At 39.5% G+C, this 13,952-nt stretch overlaps 1 protein-coding gene across 1 annotated transcript; it reads left to right on the top strand.

Moving 5' to 3' along the window:
- Nucleotides 1–883: 883 nt before the first annotated feature.
- Nucleotides 884–13,621, top strand: ppp2r2ab (protein phosphatase 2, regulatory subunit B, alpha b). The gene is made up of 10 exons (XM_071465276.1): nucleotides 884–1,169; nucleotides 3,380–3,448; nucleotides 7,646–7,743; nucleotides 8,069–8,234; nucleotides 8,441–8,553; nucleotides 9,746–9,923; nucleotides 10,323–10,487; nucleotides 10,672–10,841; nucleotides 11,558–11,649; nucleotides 11,939–13,621. The coding sequence occupies exons 1-10, from the start codon at nucleotides 1,163–1,165 to the stop codon at nucleotides 12,216–12,218; spliced, it is 1,338 nt and encodes a 445-aa protein (XP_071321377.1). The 5' UTR covers nucleotides 884–1,162; the 3' UTR covers nucleotides 12,219–13,621.
- Nucleotides 13,622–13,952: the final 331 nt, after the last annotated feature.

Here is a 13,952-nt window from a genome sequence, read left to right as displayed (position 1 = left end):
GTCAGAGAAAAGCTAATGATAATACAAGGAGAAACAGGTAAGCTTTTCACAACCACACTTTTTTGTCTGAGATAAACCACCAAAACAGTCCATACTGTATCTTTAACACACTGTATGTGCTCTGTGATTTATTGTACAAAGACAAGACTGTTCAGTCCCACTGAACGAAATCTCTTATTGCTCTGTGTCACTTGTGTGTTTCTGATCCTCTCCCAAGAAACTTGAAAGGTTACGTTCTTCGTAAGATCATAAAAACGTCGGTAGCTTAACAACTATGATGGTGATGACGACTGGGCTCACACATTCATTTTGCTAAATGACTTTTCCCCTGGTTTTGTCCAATCGAAAATCAGTAAATCAATTTATTCATGAAGTACTTTTCAGCCACTTCTGGGAAGTCAAGAATCCTTCAGTCAGGTAGACTTTCTATTTAAATTAGTTTTGAATATCCTGCTCTTTCTTGTCATGAGGAAATGATTCAGAATCAAAATAAACTTTGTTAAATAATTTGTCCCTGGCTCTCAGTTGCTCTTTGACAGATTGTGACACAGGGATTAGTGACAGGCTGCAGGGCAAACGGGAATCAATGTCTGGGTACACAGAGGTGACTTATGGGTGGATTCTGGATACAAATTGAGAAAGCTTTCACATGAAAATATTATGACTATAGCTTTGGAAAACGTAACGAGCATATTGTACATTTTATTTACTACTTCTCAGCACAATGTGAAGTTTGGATGAAGTAACAGTGCTGCTGCTCCAGCAGGACAGTCCATGACACCATTATACTAAATCACACTGTTTCCATCCTCAGCCAGGTGTCCGTCGCCGTGAACGCGCCTGGGCTGTGTGTGCGCGCATTATAAAAGCCCTGTGGTTCACGGGCAGGGAGGCTGGTGAGGGAGGGGGAGAAGACACTCGTGGGATGTGAAGTAGCCGGCGGCAAGAGACACAGAGGGGGAGACGGCAGAGAGAGGAGCGGGAAAGCAAAGAGGACGGGAGTCATCAAACAACGGGTGTTACGGGTAATTAAGCGCCTGACGTCCAGGTCTGCGCAGACACTTCGGCGGAAGAAGAAAAAGTTCACATCCCACGAACCAGTGCGGGGGAGTGGGAAGCAGGATCGTGACTGACTGAGGCAAGCTCCACTGTCTGTCTCGTCATGGCAGGTAATTCAGTTCAACCGATACACGCGTAAACACCAGCGACAGGCCGGCGTGTTCGCAGCCCGACTGAGTCCCACCAAGCTTTCTGCCCTGACGGTTGCAGGGCTTCGCTAACACTAGCTACCGTGAGTGTCAGTTTAGCTAACCGCAGCTAGCTAGCAAAACTTAGCTAGTGCTATCGTTAGCTGGCTAGCGAACAGGAGTGTCGTCGCCCATCTGGCCTGTCTTTGCCGACCGAAGCTAGCTAGCTAGTTAGCTAGCTAGCTAGCCAGTTGCTGCTAGCAGACGATAGCTGTTTACCATTATCACTGACCCGGCACCAGTCTTGCAAGCTAACTCTCATTTCATGCTAGTCAAAAACAGCTATCCGTGACTCTCTAGGCTAACTTCTCCTAGCCGTAACGGCTGATTGTCAGACTTGTGCACGACTCTTAAAAACCGCTAATTTAAAGGATGTAGCCTTTTGTTAAGATTGGAAAGAGCTTGTGTTAAAACTGACGGCTTCCACTCCTGTGTACATATTTTTCAAACATGCCAGGACTGGCTTGACAAGCCAGGCGAGCTAACGTTAGCTCAAACTTTGACATTGCCCACATGCAGGCTAGCTCTCCGGGCCTGCTGCAGGTTGATCAAGCTGTTAAATATTATATGCAAGGAAAGAGAGGACTGAAGAGTCAGAGAGCGAGTATTGGGGACACAAATATAGTTAAGTGGGAAAATCTTCCCCTTAAATAAGACTCAAATAATCAAGGGAATTGTTTAGCTCAACGTAGCAATTCAAATTTCATTCATCAGCTGATACGAGAGCGGTGAATGTAGAAAATTATACTTCCTAAAATCATGGACGACTTAAGTCCCATTTCGCCAATTGACATTAATGGCTGTTTACTCATACATCGAAAATAGGTTACTAGTCATATATTTAGTACATGCGTTCCCTCAGTTTGGGCGGGGAAATGACACGGCTCTTCAGGCATTGCACATTATCCCCTTTTTGAAACTGATTGGTGAGATGATTTTCACATTGAAACACCTGTTTGCTTTATGCATTTTCCTCTGCAAGGGATACTGGCAACCTGAGAAGGCTACATTTTTCTTGATCAGTACCAACCATATCCTGGTAGTTTGTTTTAAATCATGATTCATTTCAGAGTACGTGTATGATGAAGCCTCCGTGACTCATAAATGTCCTTGATTATTCTGCAGAGCTTTTCCACTTTGTGCAGACATTGTTATTGACAAATCAGACCAGTTTCAATTGTGTAATAACAGAAATGATCGTGTGTTAAATATGCAGAATTCAACTACCTTCCCTATGCAATGATATATGTTGATGGAGAACCTGTTGAGGCGAGTGATGGAGGTCATTATCAATCAATGCCGCATGATTTGTCTTGTTGATGTTTAACACAGGAGAAACTCCTACTGATATAACAGTTGTCCTGGCCTTAAAAAAAGGATGCTTCAAGACTGAATTTACCTGTTGCTGCTATAATCTGGAGTGAAATCATTATTTATGAACAGAATTTGTAATCTACTTTTAATCTCAAAGTGAGAACCACAGTACAAAGGCAAGGCTCTGCAGTAAGGATTTGATGGATGCATTTATACACTCACTGAATGGTAAACATGTTTAACATCCAAATGGTCTGTGTGTTGTTGGCTACTTAACACTTAACATAACTAGCCTATCATGTATGCAGCAATATCTGAAGCTAGATTATAGTTTTAGGAGAGATTGAAAGGTCTCATGTGAGACTAATTTCATTTTTGTTTGGAGGCTAGACTTGCAGAAGTTGTGAGAGGATATGTGTACATGTGTGACCACACAAATTTTCACAACAGGTCTGCCATCTGTAGTTCCGACGTCTTTTCCTTTATCCTACGCTGCCTGAGAGTGACAATGAGCTGAAACAAAATCTTTTTTTTTTTTTTGAAGAGGTGCTTCTTTTGAACTGTTTGCATCTACTTGCAAGAAAGGTCCAAACACACGTATGTTTTGACATACCACCTCAAATGTTGCAGAGGAACCCTCTCTCATTATCGACCAAACATTTGAAACCTGGCCATCTTTATCTCAACCAATTGTACATCATAGTTCACCCTCACAGCAATAGTTAAAAGGTGACAATTGAAACACTTAAAATGAAAGTATTTGTATTAAACTTGAAATTAGCCTGAATTTTACTTAATTTTGTTTTTAATCTCCGCAGGACCTGGAGGTGACATGCAGTGGTGCTTCTCTCAGGTGAAAGGAGCCATTGATGACGACGTAGCTGAGGGTATGAGCTCTACCAAAAATGGAGTATTTATAAATGTAAAGTATGGATGTGAAAATAGGGAAAATGTTATTGGTAATACACAGCATCTTGCAGTGACTGAGCAGTTAGCAGCTCAACATCATGCTAATTTTTTCCATATCCACTAGCTAGATAGAGCATGATTTAGCTATGTTGTGATGTGAGGAGCTGTGATGCTGTGCATTTCAACTGCACGTTCCCTGCAGTTGGACAGTGAGTTGGAGGGTGTTAACCCTAACTGTAACCATGCTTCATGACTGCATTAAATTGACTCACTGTCCGTGTGTGGTCGTAAAGCAGATTACTAGAGAGAAAGGAGTGGTTGTAATTCCTGTTTTAAAGTAGTGCTAATACAAACCAAACACACACTCGTTACCAGTCAAGTTTTAGAACACCCTAGTTTTTTTATTTTTATTAAAATTTAAAAGTACAGTATATAAGTTGGTTTCTCAATCAAAACAATGATAAAAGATGGAGTTTGGTGACATTGTGAAGTAGCATGGGATCATTGCTGTCATTTTAGGCTGCTACTCCTGGTTAGGATTTGGAGCTGAATTATCTGCAGAAGTCCTCTTCAAAACAGATGGCCTCTCCTGCCATTTCATCTTTACTTGTTAATGATAGCTAGGTAGAAAAAATATTTTTATTCACTCTGCTGCTCAGAGGCTGTTGGCAGCTACTGGTAACTTTTTAAGGTGGAATGTTTTTGTTGTACCTGGGTGTTGCACTGGGGTTGTGGGTTTGAGATTTGCTGGAAACATTTGGGATAAAGTAAGTACACAGCTCAACAAAATATGGAGGAGGTGCACACATATAGTCATTCATATACCAGGGCGTTTACTGATCAGTGATGATTCAAATTGATCATGTGACTTTTGACATGTGGCAAACTCTTTCCTGCTAGACGAGGCACTGACCAAAACACAAAACCTCTAAACCCTCACTTTTTTTAAAATCATTTGTCATATACTTGATTAATTGATTTCATTGAATTATTAAAAATACAGTTTAACTTATTTCCACAAATCACAGTAAAGTTAATATTTATAGTTAGTGAGTCATGCATGGGGCTGCATAAGATCATTTTTTATCCATAAATCTTATTATTTTCTTTGTTTGTTTTTTTTTTTAATGTAAAATTTCAAAAATTGTGGAAAATGGCCACTATAATTTCTCATAGCTCAAAGTGATGACATCACTTGTCCTATTTTGTAGAACAACAGTCCAAAACCCAAAGATAATTAGTTTTCATGACATTAAGTCCCACAATTAAGAAGCTGGAAACAATATTTTTTGGCATTTCTGCATGAAAAAAATGAACACTGAGTTGATTATAACAAAGTTGGTGATTTTTTTTTTTTTTTCCCCCTCCTTCAGCTGCAGGATGACATTTTCGCTCTGGTGGAGCTGCTCCATCACTTCATTCACCTACTGCTGGTTCTTGTGCCTCGGTAGTCAGTGTTGTTGTTGTTACATGGTGTTCAGTAGGGCTAGGTTGAAAAAATAGATTTACTAATTCAAATCGAACTTCATTTGAATAATCTGATATTGATTAATAAAATCCAGAGATCAAACTTATATATGCTTTGTACAGTCTCCCATGGATGTGTGAAACTGTAACCCCATTAGTCTTGCGTGCTCAGCCTTCTTGCACAATGACATCTGGCCACATGAGAGACTAAAACACAGCAAACGTGGCTCCACTGAAGGCACCGGCAGATCGTGTTAAATAAAAAGTGTATTAATGTAACTGCTTTGGGGTCCATTCGTAATGGCAGCATAGATATTTTTAATAATGCACCAGATTAGAGGTACACTTTACAGCATTAGTTTTCTTAGAATCTCATTCATATCCAAGGAAAATTGGTATTGTAACTGAAATATCTCTATCGGGAATCACATTGAATTGGGACCTTGGGAATCAGAGTTAAATCAGTTTGGGGAAACACTGATTACATAACTTGCCTACAAGCTCTACTGTCTGTTTTCAGCTTTTCTACAAACTTATATTAAACCTATTTGGTTTACAGGTATCAGCGGTAGTGCCCATGTTCATCAAATAAAAAACAGTAATTTGTTATATACTAGTCATCAACACTTGGTCAGTAAAACCAGTGTTGTCAGGAGTTTATTCTCCAGTGGGTGGGAACGTATCCACACCCTGGCATCCCTAATTAATACGTCTTCATGTGTATTTGCGTGCATGTGCCTGCGTGTACGAATGTCAACTGCAAATATAACTTTTTCAATGACAAAAATTATGACCTGATTCTATTTACATTTTCCTTTCTAAAAATCTACACATTCCCCTTTAATTTTAACATGTTCTAACCAAACAATATATTCTCACATTCAGCAACCCCTGCTGATACAGCTAAAATAGACAGTCTATGGGAAATCACACTTCTCAAGACAATGAACATGAGACAAACTTGACATGTCATTTTCTCTTGAGTTGACTCGCTGGTTACCACTGCAGTCCCATAATGAGAAGTTGGAGACTTCAATCTTTGCTAAGGGTAGATAGCTCTTGGCTGGTTATCATTAACATTTTATAGGCTAAATTGTTGAGATAATAGAAACATTTAACAATAGCTGATAGAGATTAAATGGTTACTGGTTTCAGGCTAAATCATGGTGAAAATGCCGGACAGTTAGTATTACCATTTATATTTTAAATAAGACATTTACCATGGTCAATTACTGTGGTTAATTTAACTCATGTTAGGTACTGTGCGCCATCAACCAGCAACAGTCTCCTAGTCGTATGTGCAGCAAGCAATGTGGGTTTCTTTTGTGTTTCTGGACATTTCTCAGCCTTCTAATACTCTTCTTACACCAAAATTAGCTTTTTTAAAACGTGGGTAAACCTGCTAAAAAGGCGATTGACTCCGTTTACACTGCCAGATGAGTTTGCCTTTCTGTTCAGAGAGGATGCACACAAATCCAGGGAGAAATGTCATCACACACAAACAGATTCAGGAGAGAAAGATTATGCTGCTAGTTGCAGTGCAGACTGGATAAAATGGAGCTGTCTCGTCTCATCCCTGCGTTGGTGCTCCTGTCAGTGTTGGAGCCTCTGTGTGCTTCTATCGGTGATTGTGAGAGTCTGAAACTTATTTCAGGGCTGCGCTCCCTGTTTCATCCCTGAGTGCAGTCTAGCTGCAGTTTTTCTGGTTTAACAGCAGTGCCGGGCAGATGACAGGTCTTTTTATAGTGTCTGTGTGCTCTGAAAGATGTTACAGCAGACATGATTATAATAATAATACTAATATTAATTGATAATAATTATGATAGTATTTTCTATTCCATTGTTCACAAAGTGGGTCTTCAGCAGGCAATCCCAATACTGCTACTGGTCCCTTGTTCTCATCTGAGACACAGATGTGTCAGCGATGTTGTTATTTTTTAATGTTTAAATGCAAACAAAAAGTACTGCTAATGATTTATTTTTGGTTTCCATTATAAAACTTGGTGAAATTATTTCAGTCTGTGTGTTTTTACTTTTTGAACACTTTTGAACAAGCACATTTTAACTTAAATTTAAATACCACAATAATACTGATAACCGTGATAATTTTGGTCTCTATAATTGTGATATTAAATTTTTATACCACTTCATCTCTAATGACGATAAATCAGTCAGTTCCTGCCCTAATTTAAAAGCAGTTCTAAGTATGTCCCCCTAAGTATTCTAGCTACTAACTGTATATGTATTAGTGTTTGCATTGGGCCTCGAGGAATACAACGTTCACAAAGACCTCCTCCTACAACCTTTTGCAGCATTGTCTTTCTGCTTCAATGGGCGACAAAGGGTTGTGTGTGTGCATGCACACGTGTGTGAGTGAGAGAGAACAAGCGTGCTGCGTTTTATAAAGCAACACACTGCTGCTGGCGGACATATGTAATGCTGTCTGAGTGAGGGGGGAGAGAAAAGAGAGAAACTAGGTTACTGATCGTTTTCCGTCTGCTCTACATGCTCTGACATCCATCTGCATCTCTGGGCCTACACACTCATCCATCTAGTGTGTTCTGATTCCCAGACAGTTAAACACAGGGTTAGTTGGGATTAACTAAGATGTTCTTCATTGCCTTTAGTATTGGAATTTACGTATACCAATTTGAAAATAACTTTGATAAGAATGTAAGTTTAATGTCATATTTGTGTTTCTTCTGCAGCGGACATCATATCCACAGTTGAATTTAACCACACAGGGGAGCTGCTGGCCACAGGAGACAAGGGTGGGCGTGTAGTCATTTTCCAGCAGGAAATAGAGGTACAGCTGCATGTTTGTCTTCTCTTGAGTTTTATTCCCACACACTATCCATTTTAGAAGAGGCTAACCTCATCTAACATATGATTTTATTCTGCAAACCATTCTGTAAGCAAAAACTTAAGGAGTACGGGTTTTAGATTTTAATTAGTGATACCTTTATGTCCAATGCTTGTGGTTGTCAGTGTTATTTAAATATTGATAATGTTTTTGAAATGAAACTGATTGAAATAAATCAAAGGTGAAATAAAAATCATCACACTGGCTATTGCTTGTCTAACGTCACCTCCTTTTATTTTTGTCTGACACTTTGCATGGCTCCTGGCAGAATAAGAATCAGCCTCAGTTCCGGAGCGAATACAATGTTTACAGCACTTTCCAGAGCCATGAGCCAGAGTTTGACTACTTGAAGAGTTTGGAAATAGAAGAGAAGATCAACAAGATTCGTTGGCTTCCTCAGAAGAATGCCGCTCAGTTCCTGTTGTCAACTAATGGTGAGTTTGTCATTAAACAGCTTATTTAGTGTAGTAAAATGACTAACTGGTGACTACTGTCAAATGCACATTGGTGTAATTAAAACCATTTCTAGAGAAACTAATTATCTCTTCACCCTTGACAGCCAAATAAGAAAAATAACTTAAAAATTAATATTGCAGAAAATATGACGCAGCAATTTCCTCTCTTTTTCCACCTTGGGCAGATAAGACAATTAAGTTGTGGAAAATCAGTGAACGAGACAAGAGACCAGAGGGCTACAATCTCAAAGAGGAGGATGGACGCTACAAAGACCCCAACACTATCACGTCACTGCGGGTAAGTGCGTAGATCAAACACAACCTGAGGGGCATTTTTAAAAATGGGATTATTCATAAACAACCATCGTGATCCAAGTTGACTCTTTCCTGTGTTTGTATGTTAAAAGGCATCCATTATAGTCCATGTGACCTTTTCAAAACATGATGGAGTAGAATAAGATGACAACATGGGGATTCAAATAGCTGGTTTTAGTTTATACTGAGACAGTATTCAATCTGTTTGTGTGTCCCTGCCCTAACAGGTGTGACAAAACAAGTCTGTATATGACTAACTGACATGAGAAGATGTCTCATCAGCCGAAATAACTGAATGTCTGTGTGGGTGTAATATAGGTGTGGTCAAGCTTTACCTGTGGGTACTGTTTATTTATCACAGTGCATCCTCAGAGGTCATAGCTTTTAATTATGTGCAAGATATAAACATATAGATAAACATATTGGTTGGATGTCTAACTTGTAGGAGCAGCTACAACTTGTTATCTTAAATTGTTATTATTGAATACCATTATTTCAAAATCTTATGACAACCTTGGATGCAAAAGGCCTAAACATGGGTGTGTTAACAGTCAGGAAGGGCTACCAGTTTGGCTACTTTTTCTATTGTTAATGACAAAGCTAACTGCAACTCCCAACCTGTGTTACTACAGTTTACCTTTGAGCTTATTTAGGACTCCTGCCAGAACCAGACACCTTCTGGGTGCATAGTTATTAAGGCATTTAGCTGAAAAAACTCACATTTTACATTTGTGTGGGAAGAAAATTTAAAGAAGGCAATTAAGGTTTAAATAAAGGTAAGATGAAAGATTCCCACAGTGGGTCTTCTTCACCATGGATTTATCAGTTCTCATGCTGCACCCAACAACGGCTGCACAGACTGTCTCACATCTGTTATTCTCTTACGGCCTGTGTTGACAGCTGCATTGATTAAAAAGAAGCAAATATGTTTGTCAGAGTCACATGAAGCAGCTGACATGCATCTTGATAAAGAGGGTGTTAGTGCTTCCTTTTTCGCCCAGCTAATTGAATACTTGAAATACTGTGTTATACACTGGTTGCATGCTGTGGTAATTATAGTCTCTGAAAATTTTGTAACAGACAAAAAATGTGCCACAAATGTCTTTCAGAGCATCAAAATTCATCCTCGTGTTTGCTGTCAGTTTCAAGTTATGTCCTGTTTGTTCTTATCTCAGGTACCAGTTTTAATACCCATGGACCTCATGGTGGAAGCCAGTCCACGGAGGGTGTTCGCCAATGCCCACACCTACCATATCAACTCTATCTCAGTCAACAGTGACAATGAGACTTACCTGTCTGCAGATGACCTCCGCATCAACCTCTGGCACCTCGAGATCACTGACCGCAGCTTCAGTATCCTCAAATGCACTTGGGCGTGTTTGTCTATGCACCTGCCTAATCCATGAAACTCATTATTTAGCAATATTAATTAATGCATGGGGTAGCATAATACTGTCATACCAGACAAAGAAGACCTTTATGTCTAGCTAACTAATTTTCATCCCCGTTTCTTTTCTCTCCAGACTTCTTAAGTCTTTTGGACTGGTCCATTATAGTCTGATAATTTTGTATGCTTTTTTTTCCTGTGCAAAAGACCTGTTAAAGAGATTTCTATGATTTTTAGAGCACAACTTGGGAAGATTTTTGGTGCTGAAAAAATGCCCTGTACACACCATCATGCATACTTAAACCAGCTGTTTTGTGGTCCTATTCTCTTGAAAGTGTCATTCCTCTTAACTCAGTGCTCTTCAGATATTGTTGACATTAAACCGGCCAACATGGAGGAGCTAACAGAGGTGATCACAGCAGCAGAGTTCCATCCTCATCAGTGTAACACCTTTGTCTACAGCAGCAGCAAAGGAACCATCCGTCTATGTGACATGAGGGCTTCAGCACTATGTGACAAGCACTCCAAATGTGAGAACCCACTTGGTTCATTTTGAATCACCATATTTCTACCCCAACAGGTGGCTTAAGCAGTAGATTCATTATGCTAAGCCCCTTTAAATACACCTTCTCAGACTGGGCCTTTGGAGAATACAGCAGTTTTACTTGATGCCTTTTTACTTATGTTTGTATCATTCTCCATTCTCTTGACCAGTATTTGAAGAGCCAGAAGATCCCAGTAATCGGTCCTTCTTCTCTGAGATCATATCCTCAATCTCAGATGTTAAGTTTAGCCACAACGGACGCTACATGATGACCAGAGACTACTTGTCTGTGAAGATCTGGGACCTGAACATGGAGAACAGGCCAGTGGAGACCTACCAGGTGAGAAACAGATGCACAGTTACAATGTGTGTTGTCAAGCTACACGCTTGTAAACAGATTATGAGAGACCTATCATAAGGTCTGAATTAACAAACTGTGATGGCCCCATCGCCACAGACCCTATAAAATGTAGAGCAGCAGATATAGTCCAACACTTTAAATGACAGTTCCTGTTTATTCTCTGTCTGTGCTTTACCAGTCTCTTGTGAGTTGTATTTTAATGTCAGCTTTAGATACTGGTAATTTCCTGTCATTTTAGTGCCCCACTGCACAGACAGTGTCCGTGCATTACACCACTTGAATTGAACTAAAACATTTTTTGATTGTCTTTAAATTCATGTGGCTAAACATTTACATTCTCAGGAAAGTATGTTACCTTGTTTGAACCAGTTTCTGAAGTTAGCATTGTTCAGAATCAGATCATTTGTTCTCCTACAGTCTTAATAAAAATGACATCAATTTAAATCTAATACTACTGATAGGCCTATATATTTTTCTTTTCTTAACAGTTGCCACACCTTTTTTTAATTTATTTTTTTAAAATATATAATTCCTTGTAATTTCACATAGTGAACACTAGGAGGTGCCCTATATGTGTAGTTTTGCTGTGCACTGGCTTTTCTGTAGAAATAATTTAGTTCCATTATGGTAATCTTATAGATGATCTGATAAACAGGCCATCTACATAATTAAGGCTTTGCCTCTGATCATTACAGGTCCATGAGTACCTGAGGAGCAAGCTGTGCTCGCTCTATGAGAATGACTGCATCTTTGACAAGTTTGAATGCTGCTGGAATGGCAATGACAGGTGAGGACATGCAGGTGGTAGACAATTAACCTCGTGAAAAATACTTTTGTTGAAGGCACATATGTGTTTAGACTGCTGCCCTTGTATTAAATGTAGCCTTTTTGTTTGACTGATGCACCTGCAAATGAGGACAAAGATGCTTTAACTCTGAATCTCAGGCCAGTTCTTTGTACTCTGACACTTTCAGTTTAAGCCTACTACACTGAAAACACACATTTTTTGATCGGGACATTATCCTAAAAACAATTGTGTTCAATGCTCACAAACCTTTCCTATATCCTCCCATCAGTGTGGTGATGACTGGCTCATACAACAACTTCTTCCGGATGTTTGACCGCGGCCATAGGCGGGATGTAACCTTGGAGGCATCCCGAGAAAACAGCAAGCCAATGCAGGTCCTCAAGCCCCGCAAGGTGTGCGCAGGTGGCAAGCGCAAGAAGGATGAAATCAGCGTGGACAGTTTGGACTTCAACAAGAAGATCCTTCACACTGCCTGGCATCCCCAGGACAACATCATCGCAGTGGCGACGACCAACAACCTCTACATATTCCAGGATAAAGTAAACTAACTACAGGGGTGAGCTTGTATGAAATGTGGTGTGGGTGATGTCATGTGTACCACCTGCAGCCTCACAGCCTCATCCAGAGTGATCTGTGGTAACACCAATGACCAGCATCCCTGTCTGTTGCTACTTGGTGACCAGACTTTGCCACTTTGTTCTAGATGTGGACAGAGGAAACCTCGCTCTTGCCCATCATCAGCCTGTTTGTGGCAGAGTGACACCTGCCTTGTTGTTTAAGTGATGTTGTGCCAATTTTTTTTCCTTTGGTATGTTTTTTTTTTTTTTTTTTTTTTGTTGCCAGCCCATCTGCCCTTTTCTTCCCCTGGGGTAACATGGGTAAACCAGTTTAATTTACTTAAAATTCTGAACACAGACACACTTATTTTTATAACTTTTCCCCCAATGGCTCTGTGGTAGAAAATAAAAAAACACTTATATAGTATGTCCCCTTATTGTCCTGTGCCATTGTAGTGTTTATTTTTCTAAGAAAAATTTTGCCAGTCTTTTTTTTTTTGTGTGTGTGTACACATTTTATTAATTCATCCGTTATACTGTCATAGTATTCTTTGATTCTCTTCACATGTCTCCTCTTTCATTAAACCATGCATACTCAACAGTCACAAAAGTATGCTCAGTTTCTTTACACACTTGCTGCTCAAACTGGACAGCAACACCTCTGCTTGCCTCCAGGAGTTTGAGAAGTACAGTGTATTTCCACAGATTCAAAGCCCAGTCCAGTGAGACATCATCCCATTTACTGTCGCTGTGCTTTAGACTCTGGCTGGCCAGATAGGTCTAGTCTCCAGAAGAGTTTTTTTTTTTTTTTTTTTTTGGATTGGCTCTGTCTTGACATCTTTGTGCATTGGTTCCTCTTTCTCCTTTTGTTTTCTATTCTACAATAGTCAGGTATAAGAGATAGCCTATTCAAAGATAATTATTATGATTGTCATATTTATATTAAAAAAGTTAAAATGTCTCCAGATTTGTTCCGTCCTATTTTGTGAAATGAAGCTGGACCTCACATCTTTTTGAGTGATCTTAAGTATTGTCTTCCCATGGTGTACCACAGCTCTGAAGCAGTACTTCACAACAGGGAAAACTTTTGATTTGACACTGGACTCTCTTACTGCACCAATTAAAGTACTTGGATTTCTGTGTTGTAAGACTACAGTTTAAAAGAAAACATTATTTGAGGCATTAAGTCACTTAAAATGTTTGTTTTAACTACTGCAGACATTATTACTGCTACTGTATGTGATGGTACAATAAGCTGCACAAGGATTTGCAGCAGTTGATGTCTCCACACCGTATTTAAAATGTGGACAGTTCAGACTATATTGATGCCTCCAGTAATGTATAACTACAATTTTAATCTATGACAGTGAAGATAATAAAGGAACTACTTTTTGCATTCTTGTGATTGCCTGATCGTTCCTGGGATTTCATCAGTATTAAGCTCTCATTTTATGTGGTGTTACCCATGTTGATGCATCTCAAGGTTGTACATGAGCTGCTGAATCAATTATAAACTATCAGATCAATCTTTACACTATCAGGAACAGCTGATATCACTGATTTGGACACCTTCAGATGGAGAAGCGCGTTTTAAGGCTATAGCACAGTGATTCTCAATTCAGGTACCTGCTAGTTTTAGAAAAATAAATTGTCTGCACTTGGCATTTCAGGTGTACATCCAGCTGTGACTGTTACAACTGACCTGGTCAAAGGACATAATGAAAA

This window comes from Trachinotus anak, unplaced genomic scaffold, assembly GCF_046630095.1.
Source record: "Trachinotus anak isolate AG129_WGS33_773 ecotype Australia unplaced genomic scaffold, CSIRO_AGI_Tana_v1 ptg000028l, whole genome shotgun sequence".
NCBI classification, from domain to species: Eukaryota; Metazoa; Chordata; class Actinopteri; order Carangiformes; family Carangidae; genus Trachinotus; species Trachinotus anak.
The sequence above is the reverse complement of the archived record's forward strand: the minus strand, read 5'-3'. Positions and strand labels throughout refer to the sequence as shown.

Coding starts and splice junctions, on each gene's coding strand:
- ppp2r2ab (XM_071465276.1), top strand. Junction 3,449..7,645: donor TGATGACGACGTAGCTGAGG/GTATGAGCTCTA, acceptor TTTCTTCTGCAG/CGGACATCATATCCACAGTT. Junction 11,650..11,938: donor TGCTGGAATGGCAATGACAG/GTGAGGACATGC, acceptor TCCTCCCATCAG/TGTGGTGATGACTGGCTCAT.